The 20229-nt window shown below is 43.0% G+C and overlaps 1 protein-coding gene across 1 annotated transcript in view; it reads right to left on the reverse strand.

Annotated features, from left to right (window-relative positions):
* Positions 1–20229, reverse strand: part of camkk1 (calcium/calmodulin dependent protein kinase kinase 1) — a 62140-nt gene that overhangs the window by 16935 nt on the left and 24976 nt on the right. The window contains exons 3-8 of the mRNA XM_022745899.1: positions 13767–13814; positions 10823–10876; positions 7615–7666; positions 6186–6319; positions 735–771; positions 323–344 (exon numbers count right to left, since the gene is read on the reverse strand). Of these exons, the coding sequence (XP_022601620.1) occupies positions 323–344; positions 735–771; positions 6186–6319; positions 7615–7666; positions 10823–10876; positions 13767–13814 (347 nt within the window). The remainder of the gene's footprint in view (positions 1–322; positions 345–734; positions 772–6185; positions 6320–7614; positions 7667–10822; positions 10877–13766; positions 13815–20229) is intronic.

Raw genomic sequence — 20229 nt, forward strand, 5'->3', positions numbered from 1 at the left:
CACTAGCAAAAGGTCTCAGATCATTAGATCATCGCAAATATTTTATCGGTGTAGGAAGGAGCAGCCCATGCATCAGGGCCTGAAACGCTTACAGGGCTGACTGCCGCTGGTAATAACTGTGAAAACCTAAGAACATTATCTGTCCCTTTGAAGCCTGGGATGGAACAAACACCCGCACTCAGTCAGCTTGGAGTAATGAAGGAGAACATTGTAGAGACCGAGGCAGGGATGGAGAGATGCAGAAATGAGGAGTGGAAGGTAGCGGCGCTGAGGGGACAAGCCTTACATTATTCAAAAAAACAAAGACATGTTCTCTACTCACCCTTTACGCATCAGCTCAAACACTGTCAGGAAAGGGAGGGAGAAGGAAATGAGAACATGTCAGACCACACAATTTATTCATTAATTCATTCATTCAGCTGGGTTTTGATCACTGCTGCCACTGAGGCAACACGGCAGCATCACATTATTCACTGTCACTGAATTAGCCGTATGTGCCACATGAAGCACAAAGAGTTTGAAGTTTTACACTAACAGGTGTCCTGACTGTGACCTGGCACTGCTGATGGAGGGTTTCTGCATAATGCCTGAGCCCTGAGGTGGTGTGGAGGGAAGCAAGGGGTGATCTGAATTATGAATAAGTTATATGAATGCTCCTTGGTGGCATGTGTGTCAAGTGCTAAAGGCTGAGAGAGGGGGGCAAAAATAGAGAGAAAGATTTGGATTTGGCATACCCATGTGAAGGTTGTCCTCCGCAGGATCATCCAGCACCTGCAATATGAACATAATCATCATGAATGGAGATTGTCCAGTTGGAAATCTCAAGGTCTTAAAGGCGCAGGTGGGTGTGAGAGACATGCGAGTCGTTTCCTCCTTAACAAGTAGCTGTGATGACAGTGCCCTTGACACTTGGAAACAACTGGATGAAAATGACCTTCTGGCCTTTAAGAAAGCCGTTTGTTATTCTCAACAGTCAGGACATCGGTGGGAGCTGTAATGTAAAACACCAGCTCTACATAATGTGTGCAAATTCACATTTCTGCTCTTGACACTTGGCCAGGTTCATGGCCGGATTAACATGCTGTGGGGCCCCTGGGCGAACCCCCCCACCCCCACCACCCCCCTGCCCCCAGCCCCAATTACCAATTCCATTTTAGTCCTGTTTTCATCAGCGACATGTTTGTCTCATTTTCGTCATGCATTTTTTTTTTTATGTCCTCTAAGCATTTTGAGGCTTCAGCTGCTTTTGATATCTTTTTAAACAGTTACCATGGTTACAGGTGTCTATCGCGAGATCTCCACACAGACTGACTGAACTCAGTGAATCCAGTTAGCATTTCCAATCTGTGTCTGTTTGAAGAGAGCCGTTCTCTAATCTAATGTTCCTGCTAACATGGCGTTACTGTAGCTCCTTGTTCTGTTCACCGCAGACCATCGTCTTGGTTTCAGAGGAAACGCCGTAATATCAGAAAACATTAACACTGCGATCTTTCTTTAGCAAACATCTGGAGGACTATTTAGATGTTTGACAGCCAACATTCATCTTGAAACTTGCTCTCTCCTCCTGATAAACACTAAAGGTATCTGACTCAGAGCAATGCTAATTTTAGATGCGCATCAACAGCACTTAATAGCGACATTAGCTAACCTTATTATAAATGTTGATGTGCTGTCTGCATTTGTGTGCAGTGTGTTTTGAGAATCAGGGGCTACACTGTGTGATGTTGCACGCAGGTTGCTGAATTAGACTGAAATGTAAAACATCGTCATAGTCCTAGTTACTTTTCATATAGTTTTAATCTTGTTGTCATTGTGAAAACAAGACTAATATTTACACTGTACTGCGTATGTATGTATCTACTTGTATAAAGCCTGTTGTGCTGTGCAAAGTCAGCAATGGCTGGGGCTGAAATCTACAAGTTTGAAAATGAAATACATCTGGGGTAGAGTTAAAGAGTCCGCTCCTCATCTCTGCTCGAAGCTGGAGGCTCAAGGCTACATTAGCCACTACTAGCATAACAAGCCTAAATCTACAACCAAACTACTGGCTGTTCAAGTTGCATTGTGGTTAATGTAGGCATCAGGTTTTGACCAGAAAGAAGAATGTGTGGAATAACAAAGAAGATATTACTAGTTCTGCTGCATCAGTTCTGATCATTTCATTTTTTCAGACTATCTTTCATATTACAGGACTGAATTGCTAAATCAGTGGAATACTCTTATAAGTAAAAATAGAAGCAGGACCTGCCTTGGAGCCCTACCTGTAAGTTAATATTATCCTCTATGGGTGATATTTTCATAAATGCTAAATTAGATCAACACAAACTAAGCGTGGAGCTTTAGAGGCCCCTGGAGATCTGTGGCCCTGGGCAGTTGCCTGCTCTGCCTGGTCGATAACGCAGCCTCTGCCAGGTTAGTGAAAACAGGCGTTCCCACAGGACTACATGGCCCATATGCTGCGCTTCAGCAAGGCAACAGCTCACAGTTCCAACCACGGGACACACAGTCCTTCCAGAGCACGTGTCCAAATACAACATCCTGGTGAACTGAAATGACCACAGCGAAGGTAACGTCTGCCAAGGACACAGCACTGGAAAAACAAGGGCAGGTAATCACCTCTAAAGCAACAGGAACACTGTTTACACATGACAGTTTCACACCATGAAACAAGGCTACATTAGCCGCTACTAGCATAACAACAGTTCTTTCTGCATTGCACACTGTCTTCCCCTTTTTAAAGTGAAAGGACAAAAAGCCATAAACAGTAAATGAGCTGTTGTTGTGTGCAAAGTGCAAACCATTAGCAGCCTTGTCTTTTTACTTGTAGATGTTGAACAATGTTAAGATGCATTAAAATCTTGGTCCTGGTATCTTGATGTATGAGGAAATGACATAAATTGAGTTCAGGATTTAAACTCTCATAACAACCGCACGCCTTGGCGAGTATGGGGCCGGTTTCTCGGTCTCTTCCCAACCATCTGTGACAAATGACCATATCACTTTCATCAGTTTTAATCTGCTCCAATCGACATGGGCTTTAACGTTTCAAAACGAGAGAAAATGTCTCTTTATAATTAGATGGACTGGGCTGCAGTCTCACAGGAATCAGTTGGATATCCATAATGATTCTGACCCAGGCACAGCCCATTTAAACTGATGAACAGAGAGAGATGGCAAGTGGGAGAGCAGGTCTTCCCGTTGCCTGCGTGTGGCCATTATGCAAGTGAGGGCGGACAAAGAACGGAAGAGATGGGGGTTTATGTGTGTGTGTGTGTGTGTGTGTGTTGTTTCTGCTGGAGTGAGCACACAGGAGCAGAAGTGCTCAACTTTCAGTTAAAAACTCTCTCTCGCTGGCACACTCTCCACCTGAACAAGCCAGACGGCTTTCCCACCGACTCCCTCATCTTAACTCCCCGCCACAGCGACGCTGCCCCAGCCATCTGGCCAAGATTTGAAAAATGCTCTGATAATATCGCAAGGGAGCGGCGGACATCTTGAATCACATCTTCAAAGTCGGCTATCGTATTTCATAAACAGCCGCCTCTGTAGAAACTGGAATCAATCCATCTTCAAATTTCCCTACTCAGTTTGAGAGCGTTGGTTGTTGTAAACATAAGCTACTTACAGGGTGGAAACTGTGCTTTTCTAGAATATGTCATAAAGGTCCAATGATAGAAGCGTGAGAGATGTGCTGCAGGGCAAACAGTCTCTTATTTCCCACCTGTTTCCTGGCAGCACAAGGTTTATCCACCTTTTCTGTCTGACATAAACTGACATGACATAAATACAAAAGATGAGTCAGGGCACACAGCACCAAAGGTTATCTGACGATACAGTCCTAACGGATAATCCACCACAAAACATCCAGCAAAACATCCAGACTGAGAGAAACACTTAACAGCTTAAACAACACAGCTGCTTGCGTTGTGTTCCTCTGTCGTCATTTTGTATTGATTTATTTTTTTAATCTTTATCATCATTATTTGTACAAGGCTGAAAGATAAGTTTACAGCCAAGATCAGTTCTATGCAGTTGATCTTTTGCATCTTTTTGAGGTCATTTGTAGTTACTTTGCATTTGTTTGTGGTGATTTTACATCTTTACCAGCCGTGACAGGGTGGTTGGTATAGCTTTCACCTTTCACCTCTCACCACAGAGGCTCTGAGTACTTCAGCAGGTGTTTATATGTCAGCGGACAGATTCTGTCACTGTGATAGCATCACAACCGCATAACACAGTCATGAAACTTTACAGGTATGTAGCTCAGATGAAGATAAAGGCAGAGTGCGGTCCGACCAATGAGTACCGAGTACTCAGGTAACAATAATGTAGTAATAACTACATTTAGTCATTCAGCAGACGCTTTTATCCAAAGAAACTTACAAGAGAGGGACATCACTAAAGCTTCAGTGCAGTAGCCTTGGTGTAAGTACAAGGTACTACATCTATTCAAACAGTGAAGGAGATCAAGCTAAGAAGTGCACGGTAAGTGCCAGTTAGGCATGTTGGGGTGTTAGAGGTGTTAGGAGAGATGACAGCGAGGGACACCCCTGCTCTGATAACATTCAGTAGCATGTTCCACAATCGGGGGAACCACAGACCAGAACGGTCTGGACTGAGACTGTCTCGTGTGCAGGGGTGGCAGCGTCAGACGAGATTCCTTGGAGGAACGCAGAGGCTGAGAAGGAGCATGAGGCTGAGTGACTGAGATCTGAGTAACTGGGCGCGGACCCAGAAGTCTCTCTGAAGGCAGCATTAGTGAGACTTGAGTTTGACCTCCATGTGCAGCCAATGGAGGTCGATGAGGAGCGAGGAGTGACATGTGACCTGATGCATTCCTGGACCATCTGTAAGGGTGTCACTGTGCACGAAGGGAGGCCCACCAGATGAGCAGTGCTTGTGTAATAATGTAGTAATGACTAGTGAGTACTCATGGGTGACATCACCGTGGTGACGGGCATCGCTGCTGGTGTGATCCCATCACAAGATGGTCTCTAGTCGTCTAGTTGTTCTGTATCTTTCTGCTGTTTTTTTTTTCCCGTCTCTTTTGAGCTGTTTATTTCTTGTTGTGCATTTCTTTCACTGACTTTCCAACAAATGTTAACGTCCATGATATTAACAAGCCAGCTACCTATTACCTTCTGAGTGTGGCAAAAACACAAACACAAACACATAGTTCCATCCATGCGTGAGGAACCTGCCGAGACTCATCGGTGAGTGTCGGTGCCAGCGCGACAGTCAGTGTCTGCACTCGCTGCATGCAGAGCCGGATCAGACGAGAAACGTCTGGACGCTGCTGCTGAGTAAATGAACACGATGTAAGTCCTCTTCATGTTTCCATGGCATTCTGCTGTTGAAAGTTATTTTACTGATTTAGTCTTAAACGGATCATAATCAGCCAAGTGGTGGAGAGGGGCACTGCAGCGTTGCTATTTGTGCTGTTTATTTCAGTGTGCTATTGTTAACCATAAATATTCATGGCTATGATGTTTATGAACAGTAATGTAAAGTAGTTTGCAGTAATTTGCTATTATATTTAGTATTTAATCAGCAGCAATTTCAACACCTGCTTATATTCAAAGCTGGGTATTTCTACTTGCTCCTGAATTAAAGGGCAACATTAAGCAGCTGTATGTCTCTGAATGTCATGTTCATTTTCATTTGTTGTATATATCATTTCCTCTAGAACACAAACACACAACTGCAACATCTCGCCAGCAGCATGGATGTCTGTGCACTGCTCTTCCTAAAACAAATTCACCGACCTTGACGCTCTCTACTGCCCACAGTGTCTCACTGGAACCACGTCTGAATCTGCCAAAGGTCAGAGCCTCTATTAAACCATCTAATACTCCAGCCCGGGCCAAAGCCGTGGACCAACCAGCTGACATTAACATTCTTAGTATTTTGCCACTAACATAAGAACACGCTCTCATCAAGTCTCATCGAGTACTTTGAATTTTCTCAATGTAAAATGTTTGTTCAGAGAACCCTCATTGATTTCTCATGAAGTTAAAAATGAAAAAATAAAAATAGGCAAAAAATAAAAATAGGCAAAATATGAAAATACTATCATACTGCATTTGACCTCATTTGATCGATCTCCTCTTTTATCGCAAATGCAAACACGACATTTACCATTTACTGTTGTGTGTTCAACAACCAGAAGACGGAGAGACTCTCACCTCCACCAGCTTGACAATGTTGATGTGGTCCAGTTTTTTAAGGATGGCGATCTCCTGGTAGACCCTCTCCAGGGGTCCTAAGATTTTGGGCTGCTGTCCCTGGGCTGCCTTGGGACCTCTCGGGGGTGGGCGACCTGCAGACAACCACACAAATCCCCAAACACATTCATTTGATCATGATTCAGGTACAGATCACGAGGAATCAGATACAGAGGTTTCTCTATTGTGTTAAAATATGAGCGATAAGGAAATGAGACAAAGAAAACCTTTTTCTAGAAAAAAGTGTGATACAGTCCCTGCTGAAAATAGTTTTAAATGAATGTCAGAGAAACTGAGAATGAAAGCAAAGATTTCACGCAGTTTCACCGGGATTGTCATTTTTTCTACACACAAAATCTAATTTGAAAGATTATTTAAAGGAACAGTGTACCAGTTTTTACACATGAAGTTCAGTTTACTCATCACAAGGAGCACTAGGCCTCCTGCTGCAGCAGTATGCTGCTGTACCCCTTTCTACACCCTGTGCTCTCTGATAGCAGGGTGTGAAATCAGAAACACAACCACCAACAAACAGCTACTCAAATGGTTATGTTTAGGTTACAGGTGATTCATATATATATATATATATATATGTGTATATGTATATACATATACATATATATATGTATATATCTGTCAATCATGAAGCTATAACAGCAGAGCATTTTTCTCAAGACTTTCTGTCTCTCTGCAAATATTCAAAACAAGATTAAGAAGACATTTTTCTAAATGTGAACAGACCAGCCGTAATCTGTTAAAACCTTTTTAAAGTATTGAATACAGTGTTGCATCTTTATGAGGCAGACACAATAAAGACATCTTAACTTTAAGTGACAAAACACTGCTATTAAACCGGCTGCTAATTGGCAGTATTTGTCACCCTCCTACAGACTCTTTATGTCTGTCACGCTGTTCCTCTTTCTCTGTGAAATGTGCCTGTTGTTGTTTGTCTCTAGGTGTTTGCTGTCACAGTGTTGAAACCTGGTCTTCTTTACACAATCCTTTTGCAATGCGCCTGCAATCTGCTGCAGATGATTTCACTCCTCTGGAGCTGTTCGTGGAACAATCATATTATCAGTGTGCCGACTGTCAGACCTCGGTTGTAACTGACAAACAGTTTTTACTGGCATTCAACTTTCATTTCTCTATATGTAATTATGATGATGTTTTTTCAGGGTGAGCAGCTGTTGTAATCACCCGTAGGGACAGTGAATTGTGTGAACGTTGTTCATGGTATGGGCTCTGTGTGTCCTCAGACGATCAGATTATCTGATATTAGATGGAATTGGTCGAGCCCTCGCTGACGGCCCCATCATTCTCTGTGGGTCACTTCCTTCATCTCTTACCTGCTTTGTTTTGTTTGGCTACAAAAGAATAGAGCGGGACTTACGTGGAAACCCACACTGCTTCATCAACTTCTTCTTGGACACCACCTTCATGGCCTAGGAAAGTGAGAAAGGATTTAGATCATACAGTGTAATCACATACAGCTTTCTTGCAAGCAAGTGCACCAATAAAATAAAATGAATTAATGACATTAAATGATGCAACAAGAATGCAACTAACTACAAACATCTGTGCTGATACAACCATCAGCAGCTGGATTTGTTATCTGTGTTATTGTCCTGTGTAAAAGGTCGGGGGACAATCTGAACAGGTGAGTCTGAGGCAATGGGATCTTCTGATTGTTTTCTCAAGGACAAACCGTATCAATGTGCTGCAGGTGAAGAGGTGAAGTCTCTGCTTTATGCTGACGACCTTGTTCTACTGTCTCCTGCTCTACAGGGACTACACCCAACAGCTGCACATATACTGCAATACTGCTGTAAATCCACATTTCAGTGAGGTAAATGACATCTCAAAATCAAAAAGAGAAGGAGACAGGACATACCCACAAGCCACCACCTGGTAGTGTTTTTTACACTTTCATGCCAATAAAGCACCTTTGAATCTGAGAGGGTGAACAAACTTTGAGCTGGTGACGCAAAGGAAGAAGAGACACAGTAAATAACATTCACCACATGTTGGACATTTCTCTAAAAATACTAGAGCCACTGTGCTGTCAGAGTGATTTCAGTCTTCATTAATTCATGGTGAGGTGGAACGTTGTGTTCTATTTCACCGTTTCACCAGAGTTTTGGTGATGCACAGCTCTGTAGTTTCTTTTAAAACTGTGGCGCCATCACGATGACTGTGCAGAAACCAGCAAGATTGCAGATCCTCCCCTGTGCAGTTTCCATGGTTTGCTGAGTCTGTGTGTGCGTGTATGCGTGTGTGTGTGTGTGTGTGTGTGTGTGTGTGTGTGTGTGTGTGTGTGTGTGTGTGTGTGTGTGTGGGGGAGGGTAGTTAAGGTGGGTAAATAAAGCATCTCTCAATCACAGGGATGGCCAAACGGAGCAACGGGAGGGAGCAGGGCCTTAGTAACAGAGGTGACCGAGTCACTCTGGCTGAGCTCCAGAGATCCTGTGTGGAGACGGGAGAAACTTCTAGAAGAACAACCATCACTGCAGCTCTCCACCAACCTGGGCTTCAGTGTCCAGACGAAGACTCAGCCTCAGTCAAAGTTTGCAGAAAAGCAGCTCAAGGACTCTGAGACTGTGAGAAACAAGATTCTCCGGGCTGATAAAACACTGTTTGACCTCAATTGGTATTTCTGGAAGTTTCTCCATCTCCACACAGGATCTCTGGAGCTCAGCCAGAGTGACCATTGGGCTCTCGGTCACCTCTCTCCCCCTGATTGCTACTTCTGAGAGAAAGCATCTGCGAACTGTTAGCTCTTTAAACTCATCTCTTCCAATTTGAAATGAGCTGAGTGAATGCCCCCCCCCCTCCCCCTCCAGCACTGATACATGGCTTCATCACAATTGGATGTCTGCCAATCAAGTTGTGAGCAGGGTAATTACATGAAACAGAACGCAGCGACAAACACACGCCTCATACTAAAGACCTTTAGTAATCTGCTGATTACGCCTGTTTCCAACTCTCACTTGTGTTAATACATAAAACTGTGAAGAATTACTCATCATTTTATTTTTGTCCCGAGTGCAAAACTGTGTCATTTCCATCCGTTGTAAAGCCGACCACTGAACTGCTGCTTCATCAACATAGAAATTGATCAGTTTTCCTCAAACATGCTGCCAACGATCTCAATTAACTCAATGAAATGATACAACAAATACATTTCTGTCAAGCTCATAGGAAGCAGGTAAATACAGGTGAGATACAAGAGCCTACAGGAGCCTGTTGAGATACTATCTTTCCTGTGCATTGTAATCTGTGTGTGTGTGTGTGTGTGTGTGTGTGTGTGTGTGTGTGTGTGTGTGTGTGTGTGTGTGTGTGTGTGTGTGTGTGTGTGATGATATATGTGCTACCCCAGATGCAAAAAAATCCAATCAGTTCTCTGTGAAACCAACTCTGACTGCCGGGAAATACGACCACCCTTTCATGGCACCATTACTCATCTGTTCCCCTCCTGATTCCTGTCAGTGTTATTACAGATGAGTCTGTCATTTGAGGCGGCCTGTAGCGACCTGCAGTCTGTCTTCTCTATCAGCGTCAAACAATAAGCATCAAATACAAGAACACTTCCAAATAAAACCAGAAAATGAAAGATGGAAATGCAGAAACTTGAACAGCAGACATGAAGGTTTCCTATACTTTAGATGGGACAGAATGTAGAGGGAGAGAATGAGCTGAATCATAGACTTCAGACCGGATGATTCTCTGAGGCTGGATTCTCTCAGACTGCAACACTGTCTCGCACAAAATGGATTTCTGCTGTTCTTATTTGTGGTATACAGACGCCATTTGTTCTTGCATCCTGCTGCATGTCTGACCAGCTCATCAGGTCGACATGGTTTTAGAGCTGTGTGTCTACATTCCACTCCACCAGGAAAGTTTATAAGATCGCTAGCTTGGAATAATATTTCACTCGTCTTATAAGCCTTGTCTGTGCCCTTATATAAACCCTTGTTGTTTACCGTTCAGCATCAGCACGTTTACAAGCTCCCATTTTAATATTTGGTTGTGTTTAGCTCTGAGCTCCCACTGGCTCCAGTTCAAAAGTACATCTTAAACCCATCCAGAGTTGGCAGCTTAAGTCCACATGACTCATCCAAACACTTTCATTGTTGTTACTGTACAGGGAAGCTTAGCTATGTTAAGACATAAAACAGCTTACATGCAGAGGGGCCGAGGTTGCCGAGCTTTTACGGGAAACAATTCACCTTAATGGAAACAGCTGAAATGACCTGATGTCAGTGCGCCGGCTCATATCCAGACGCTCCCTCAGGAGCTGACCTCAAAGCAGCTACAAAGCTACAGCTGAGCTGCTTTGAAGATGATAAAGTCTTGGATGCACCTAAAGTAGCACCAGAAGTCACTCTCATTTCCACGTTTCCTCCGAGGCAACTGATGCAATTTGAGTGGATGGAACTTACAGCTAAGCTACAAGGTGGAAGAGGGGGAAAATAAAAAAAAATCAATAGCCCTGGTGAGAAGGTGTAAAGCTCCTCTGTCTAGACAATAGCTGCAGAGAGAATGGATGAAATCTCAAAGGAGAGCTGAGACTGTGTGGCAAGAAAAAAGCTCTGACTTACATAATGTTTCTCATCATCCTCATTGTAGGCAAGCTTGACCACACCGTAGGAGCCCTGCAAAGCAACGACAAAGAGACTCGTTTTCATATACGGACCGACTCGTTCACAGCAACACATGCTTCAGTGATGGTTCAGTCCTTGGTGTGGAGGTTCAGCTCCACATTTATGTTTAATATTGAATAAATAAAAAAACATTATGAAATAATCATATGAACTAAGTGTGTAAACCAACCAACAATTTGTGAAATAATTGAAGAAGTTATTCAAACTCAAGTCATTATCATGAAGTATTATTTCATCATTCATTTTTATATTTCAGTGTAGACATGACTTGACATGAAATGTTTCATCGGAAAAATGTAATGATGAAATACGAGCAGATTTCTGAAATTTCGAAATAAAAATATCTAGTACAAAATAAAATGAAGTCATTTCTTATGAGAATATGGACGGAATGACATTTTATAATAGTGAATTGAGTCACTGCTTAAATAATTGAATTTCCACGGTGTATTTGTATAATTTTGGAGTTCCATACACATTCAGACTACGAAGCTGATGGGCTGAGGTGGTGGTAGATTCTGTTCAGATCTCTATAGCATCACTTTAAGAACAGACGGCAGCACCATACTGACAGTGTTTTGAAGGCAGCACCGTTTCCATTCAAAAACAACATTTTTATTCTTTGACAGCACAGAATGGCTCCACCCACACACACACACACACACACACACACATTGCCACGGGATATGATCTTACCATCATAGCCCTGTTTTTCCCCCACTGGTTTCTTCTTGATAACAGCAAACAAGAACCATAACTGCTTGAAACATTCACATTAATTAAATAAACTGAGTTATATCACCTTCAATGTCTTCCACAGCCAGAATCACCAGCTGGCAGTTCATAAATGACTCAGGGTTTAATCGTCCTTAGAACAAAATTGCTTCTATCTCATGGACAGACACAGATCTATTTGTGGGCTTTAGTTACCACGTTGTCAGAGTGTGAATTCTTCCAAACATCACCTTATATTCTCTCTGTTTTCTAATAAACTGACACTAATTTTTTACTCTTTAATATACCTACTGTTAATTAGCCCTTTTAACGCCTGTTGCTAACGATACCTTCATATCTTTACACCACTTTCTGCATGTGCCTGGCCTTGCTGCATACAATGAGGGCACTTCCCTTTTTAAATTGCCAGGTTTTACAATTTTCACCTCTGTTGCTGCCACAGTGAATTTCCCCCTGTGTTAGACCCAAGAGTATTTCTCTCCAAGCGACACTTTGTGAAAAGGAAAACTTGTAGCTGTCACAGTAACTGTAGCAATAACACATGCTGCAGGTCAGTGTGACCTCTGAAGTTTAAAATGCTGCAGATTTCGACTCTAATTCTAACCCTTCAAAACACCGATGATGCAGACTTTAAATTTTGCCATTTCTCTTTTCATTTCCTCCTGACTTTATATGTTGATATCCGATCTAATGTTTTTGTCACACTGACACATTTATCTGGGCTGGATATGTACCTGACCCTATACCTGGTGGTCGGTCGGTCCACCTCTTCAAACTAGACTGAATGTTTCTGTTGGGTGGACTGCAATAAAGTTTTGTTTAAAGATTCAGGTCCCCAGAGGATGAATCCTAATGGCATCTGTAATCTCCTGACTTTACTTCTAGCACCACCACGAGGTTGACATTTTGTTTTTAGTGATAACTGGCAAATGTTATGATGCTAACATGCTAAACTGCTCTTATGGACACTGTAAACATCTCCTGCTAAATATCAGCATGTTTGCATTGTCACATCTGTTTGCATTGGGAGCATCTTAGCATGCTGAGGTTAGCATTTAGCTCAAAATGGCAGGATGTTAGTATATTTCTTGAAATGAAGAACTTGAGCAGCTATAAAAGCTGTTGATTTAGAAAACTGTAGGATAAAATAGGAAACAACATTATTGAACTGGGAGCTAGAGGTCAAGTCTCAAGTTTAAGTCAAGTAGGAAGTTGAAAAAGTGACTTTCAAAGAGTTTTATGTGTCAACTCACCAACGTTCTCTTTGAAAGTCACTTTTTCAACTTCCTACTTGACTTAAACTTGAAAAAAACTAAACTAAAAATCACAAAGATTTCAGTTTCTTACAGCATCCTCTGTGGTGGATGCTGCTGCCCTCTGGAAGGTGCTAAAGGTCCATCAAGACCCGCATTTCCAGACTTCTACAGTCACCCAAGTGCCATCAAAGAACTGAACTCTGTTAAAATACTTGAGGCTGGGTCTGTGCAATAATTCTCTGTTTAGGTGCAATAATACAGCTAAACTCTTAACAACCGGTGCAATACAGACTCTTTATTATTCGCACCTGTTTTTATGATTCACGTGTATGCTATTTATGCTATTTAGTGTATGGTTCTTTTGTCTTATTTTATATTTCTATCTTGAACATTTGTGCCACTACGGAGATGCATTAAATGTCGCTGCATAGCTGTGCAATGACAAATAAAGGCATTCTTTTCTTTTCTTTTCTTTTCTATTCTATTCTATTCTTTGTTGATATATCTTTGAATATGGAAAGTAAACCTCAGGAAAATGCTTCACCCTCATAGAGGCTGATGAAAGCATCGCTGAATGAAGCTAGTGAGACGGAGGCTGGCCCAGACATGACGTCATGACTTTACCTGTCTTCACGGTGGATGGAGGGGTGTTATGCACCTGAATAGGTCCAAAAACAAACCCTCCTATCTATATCATAATATATTATACTTGTAAAATTGAACAACCCACAAGCCATACGAGGAGACAACACACAACTGTTAGTGTGCACACGCTGTAATGATTTCGATGCCCAGGTAAATTGAGCAAACGGCCAATCTTCCCCAAGCTACTGTTATTTTCCCAAACCACCTGAAATTTGAGTTAAAGGGCAGAAACATAACAAACTCACCTTTCCAATCTCACTCTTCAGCTTATACTGGTTCAACTGGATACAGTCCTGTTAGAGGGAAGAGAAAAGGAGGGGGCATGAGGAACTAAATCATCAGTATAAACAGGATCAGCACCACAGTAAATGTTTTGCATCCTCCAAAGCAAAGAGAAACAGGACTGTCTTTGGTGCAGGAACAAAATGTTCCCGCTCTGTGTGTGTGTGTGTGTGTGTGTGTGTGTGTGTGTGTGTGTGTGTGTGTGTGTGTGTGTGTGTGTGTGTGTGTGTGTGTGTGTGTGTGTATTCGTGTTGAAAGACATTTATTTCTCAGATGTAGGTAACGATGCAGTCTGTAGTTTCTGTTTACTGTCTTCAAATCCATTAGAGTGCTGCTGCTTAAATGGCTGATTTGCAGTTCCATAGCAACCACCAGCTACAGCACAGAGTCAGCCAGGGGCACGGCAGAGGAGAGTAGACCACAGCAGGGCAGAGGGGGTGGGGGGTGGGGGGGCAGACAGCAAAGTCAATAAGCACAAAGTGAGCAGTGATTTAAGTGCGAAAACAAAGGGGATGGAGCAGTGGAGAAAGCGGATTTAAAGCTGTTGTCTCGTTACAGTTGGGTGGGGGTGCTTAGTGTGAGCCAGACCATACTGGAACATGTTTAAAGGATGAGAGGCGGTGGCAGAACACAGATGTTACAAAACAGACTCAAAGTACAGCACCAACTCACGGTGTAGGACAGGACCTCACTCGGCATCAGGCAAGGTATTTTAGAAAATATGACATTATATGGCGGGTTACATAACGCGCCGGTTATGTAGCTTGTGCTGAATATTCCTGGTGCTGCAGGAGATGTGAGGAGGGTTATGCACTGTAGCTATGATGGTGTGAAGTACTGTGGGCAGGGATTATGACAAAGGGTGAGAGATAGAACAGAAGATTTGCTTTTGTGAGGTGAAGCGCGCGGCACAACTCGGAAAAAGAATCGCTTTGATTTGTTAAAGAGAGATAAAGAGAGCGGAGAAAACGGAGCGATGGGAGGATAAAGGGAAAGGCAAATGAGGAGGATCGGAAGAAAAGAGCAGTAGGAGGGATTGTCTGTGAAGACTTCCATTGGGTTCACAGTTTGCTGGCACATGCTCAGTGGGCGCTGCAGTGCAGTTAATACTCTGTCAGGGCTGATGGATAAAGAGGGCCAGGCAGAAAGCCTTAAATACATCTGTCACAAGCACACACACACACACAAATTCAACTCAAATGCTCCACGGGGCCACAATAAATCTTTCAGAGCTTTTTGTATCACATTGTCACGTTAGACTGTTGCTTTACATAAACAGTGTCTTCCCTCAGTATGTAAACACACCCTTCCCTCCCATCTGCACCAAACTCTCCACATCTCTCCAATCCAATACTGACATACAGAACTGATCAATATCAGTGCCTAACAAATACATCACTGTCAGTGCGCCAATAAAAGCCAATGACTGCGCATTTCATTCTTAAAACAAATGATGCGCAGGTCTGCCACAGGAAGTGTGAAAAAAAGGGAACTTGTGTTTGATCGTATTTAAAGCCTGTAAGTGTAAAATAACTTTCCCCATTCTGTCATTTTAAAAATCAATTTTGAGAGATTGGTATAACGGCTGTGCAGAGGAAGGTGGTTTATTCTGTCTTGTTTTATGGGTTCAGGTGCAAACGGTTGAAATGAGCAGAGCAGACTTGTGGCTTAATGAAGGAGCACCAGCTAAAACAGGAAAGACACATTATGAAATATTTAAGTAACACGTACAGATTCTGTTCTGTGTGTGTGTGTGTGTGTGTGTGTGTGTCCACTGTCAACTACTGCTGCTGCTGTACTTGACAAGAGTTGAGATAACCACAACATTGACTGTGCTAATGTACTGTGAAGATGAAAAGGATAGTAACATTGGTTGTTGCTCAGGGGGTTGCAAAAGTGGCTCATTTTGAAATTTCTTCTGCTGCTAGCTTTAACATAGAGTTAGTCAGACACAACAGATACACAGGAAAAGGCTTTGTTAACTTTTCAAAAGAAACTTCTAAAAGGGACAGATCGGAAAATGTGGAAATGGGTAATAATAATAACAAAAAAGCAAAAACAAAACACAAGCTTTTATAGTCAACATTCAGAAAATAATTCAGGTTAATTCATTTTGATGTAAGAGCCCGCAAAGAAGCTGCAGGCTCTTGAACACAAACAGAAAGGAGACTTGTCTGTAATAAAGCTGCAAAAACCTACTTTGCAAAATGACCCTGAGAGTTGTCACAGATTACTGCAGTACAGGACAGTGTTTAATCTTAATTGGTGGACTCTCAGCAACCATCTGACCACATTACAATGACAGTTCTTATCTTGTCAGGCCCTTCGAAGTACGTCCTCCATTTGTTTCCTATAAAGAATGGGTTCACATTCAAGTCCTCTCTGGAAAACAACACACTCTCTTCACCTATTGTCAGACCCTTTTGCATAATGTTTGAGATATGGTTTAATTTATGCTGTTCTGTGAATCACTCTGTAACTGTGTTAAGAAAAGTGCTATATGAATAAAATTATTATTATTACATTTAAAGCACGAACTGTCGTTGTAATTGGTCCTCCTGTGATTCCAATGTAAGTGATTTAATCCATGGTCCCATTTCTGCACAAAGATTAACTCCAAAAAAATTGAGCCAAAGCTAATGAGGCTTTAACTGAGAGAGAAAAAGGACTGTGGATTTTTTTCCACCACTTCTATTGAAAACGATTCCTTTGCAGCCAGCATCAAAACAGTACTGTCAATGTACATATTAGCATGCGTGGACTGTCTTAAGAAAAATACTGCTAGCATGTGGTTCTATCCTTTAATAAGGTTTATTGTGGGATCTTTTCCTTGTTCTCATTACTGGTTAAGGTTGTGGGTGGGTGGGGGGGGGGTCATAGTCATGCATCATTTTTATTTGTTTCATAATGTGGGTGTTATGTATCCTTGTGAATAATGGCTATATGAATAAACTTGACCTCATATCCTGCTTTGACACAGAACATCATGCTCTGAAAACTGAAGGCAAACACAGCACTATTTATTTCTGGTTGTTATCTCTGGATTTTCTTAATCCTAAACTTAAAGCACAAAACAGAGAAGTCATTGTGTTATAAAATTCATCCCATTTTAAGATTACAGACACCTTGTGAACAAAACAGAGCGAAACACAACAAGAAAAGTGATGGTGAAGTCAGGAGTGAGAACCCAAAGAAGTTTCCTGCAACACAGAGAGAAAACAAAAGAGCTAAGAGGCTTCTGTGCTTTAGTTAAAATGTTATATAAGAAATACACACACAGTATTTCCTCATATGGCTCAGTGCGGGACTTCCCACATTGTCCAGGGAGGACAATTCTCTATAATGAGGGTGGGGATAACAACATGCATGCGTAAATCATTCCTATACATTTTCCCAGTGCGGTAACTGCTGTTACAGCAAGTAACAGTGAAAGACACAGAAACATCTGTGTACCTGCTCCGACTGCAGAGAGGGAAAAACTGAAATTCCACAAAGACAAACAAAAAAAAAAAAACATGCCAGCTACAACAAAAAGAGAAAACCCCTTGCTGCTGCTCATTGCTTCGTATGTATTCCTCACAGGCCTTATGAAATGTCAGTCATTACTGATGTTTGTGCAAGACAGAAATGTTCTCTCTTTCTCTGCTGTGCCATACTGTAGACCCAGTGAGAGCAGGGAAATACAAGCAACATGAATCCTTTTCATGGTTCAGTGCGAGAGCTGCAACTCCATTTTCAGATAGGAAAGGACACAATGACAGGTCTGAGAGTCTGTGGCAGCAGTCTGTTAAATTCAGAGGGGTTCCACATCCTGGCAGATGTCATGAATTTTTAATGCTCGCTCCGAATTGAAAAAAAGTCAGAGGAAAATGGAAATTCAGGAGTCACCCACTCCCACATGATACTCCTACTAGTTCTCATGGGTTAGCACAATGGCACTGATATTCAATTTTTTCACCTGCATGTATTCTGAAAAGAAATCTACAACCATTTCTGTAGGTCAAGTTTTAAAGCAACATTATGCAACAATTTTAGCTTAAAATAACAGCTTGAAAATCATTTAGTTGGTACACTGACTCCTTCATTCCCACTCCCCACCCTGAACGCCTGTTCTTGGGTTGAGCTAGTTTTCTGCTGTGAGAAGTGCGTTAACGCTTTACAGCACAACGTCACACGCCACCAGGTCGTCAGCTACAAGAAGAAGCTAGCTGGTTATTCTCAGTACGGATTTCGCGTCGGAGGCAAAGAGACTAGCTCCTAGCATCTACATATTAGCACACAGCCTCTGAGGGATCAGGTGTTTTTAGTCAGATCAGATTATCTAAATGCTGACCTCACATGAGTGGACAGTGTGATTGCCCCTTTGTAGTGAGACGTTGCTTCCAGTGCCCTTAACCACTCGGACATGGAGCCCAACAGGTTTTAATGCGCCCGTGTCCTGTAATTACCACTTGTGGCTGCAGAAGCTGCTGCTCGGCAAAAGTGACATGAACTTGCTTCAAATGAATAGTTCAACATTTTGGGAAATACACTTATCTACTTCCTTGCTGACTTAGATGAAAACATTGATACCTCTCTGTCTGTAAACTATGAAGCAACAACCAGCAGCTGGTTAGCTTAGCTTATCAAAGAGGAAACAAGGTGAAACAGCTAGTCTGCTCTGTCCAGAGGTAACAAAATCTGCCTACCAGGACCTTTAAGATCACTAATTAAAACATTATATCTTGTTTGTTTGTTCTGTACAAAAGCCGATGTGTAAAAACATCACTATGGTTTTATGGGAGGTTAAGTGTTTGAGGTGGAGTGTGTGATTCAAGAACAGTAGTTTAGAGTAGTGTGAGTAATCCTACTGCATTTTCTGTTTTCAGCTGGTGGCCTGCCCTAAATATCATCTAAACATCATCATCTGGCATGTGGACATTCCCTGGTGCCAAGCCAACCACTGCCCCAGATATGGGTCAAATGGCTCCCAGTGAGACTCCACTGCCAGGCTGTTTCCAAATTGTGGCAAGGTTGTGTGACAAGCCAGCAACCGTCCACAAAAAAACCTGAGAATGCAGCACGCAAACACCTTCAGACAGACAGTGATGGATCTGACCTGACCCGACTTGATTTACGAGCTAAGAAACACCCCTGAAGTATGGAGGAGGTGCCATGGTAACACAGCCACACTCACTCTTCAAGGTCATCTGGGACTCAGGTCCCTAATGACTGGAGACAGAGTGTGATATTTCTGTTCTGGAAGAATAAGGGTGCAAAAGACCAAACCACAAACTACTGGGGCATCACCACGTTGAGCATCCAAGTCAGGGTGTTTGCTTACATCCTGCTAGCACGGAGCAGACCCATCCCACTGGGTAGGGGCAGAGATGGCAGCATGGTGGTTTTACACCTGGATGGTCAACGCCAGACTGAATTCTTGCATCCCAGCAACCACAGTGCCAACCACTGTACCAACCTCTGCACCAACCACTGCACCAACTACTGCACCAACCACCGTCCCAACCACTGCACCAACCACTGCACCAAGTACTGCCCCAACCACTGCACCAACTACTGCACCAACCACCGTCCCAACCACTGCACCAACCACTGCACCAAGTACTGCCCCAACCACTGCACCAACTACTGCACCAACCACCGTCCCAACCACTGCACCAACCACTGCACCAAGTACTGCCCCAACCACTGCACCAACTACTGCACCAACCACCGTCCCAACCACTGCACCAACCACTGCACCAAGTACTGCCCCAACCACTGCACCAACTACTGCACCAACCACCGTCCCAACCACTGCACCAACCACTGCACCAAGTACTGCCCCAACCACTGCACCAACTACTGCACCAACCACCGTCCCAACCACTGCACCAACCACTGCACCAAGTACTGCCCCAACCACTGCACCAACTACTGCACCAACCACCGTCCCAACCACTGCACCAACCACTGCACCACCCACTGTACTAACCACTGTACTAACCACTGCACCAACCACCGTACCAACTACTGTACCAACCACTGTAGACTGTAGCACAGCTGGACTAGATTTTGGGGGTGATGTAACTAACACCGCATGTGATGAATGAGGAGACCCAACCTCTAGGCCTCTCAATCAACAGGCACAAGACCAAGGTGAAGTGTTTTAGTAACTTCCACCCCAAACCCTCACCGCTCAGCCAATCTACCAAACTGAGACTGTACAACATCCCGATCCTGTCTCTCCTGTGTGCTGCAGACTTGTTCTGTCCTCAAATCAGAAAAGACATCCTGATGCCTTCAACATCGCAGCACAGAAGGCCTGAGGTGGTACCATGGGGTTACAATGCCTGGCTGCATTACCAGTTTCAGCAGTCATCAGGACTAGAAGGTTAGGACCACATCATCAGGTCCGATCCACCATGAAACCTACCCGACTGCTCT

This window comes from Seriola dumerili, unplaced genomic scaffold (assembly GCF_002260705.1).
Source record: "Seriola dumerili isolate Sdu_G_001 unplaced genomic scaffold, Sdu_1.0 BDQW01000091.1, whole genome shotgun sequence".
Taxonomy (NCBI): Eukaryota; Metazoa; Chordata; class Actinopteri; order Carangiformes; family Carangidae; genus Seriola; species Seriola dumerili.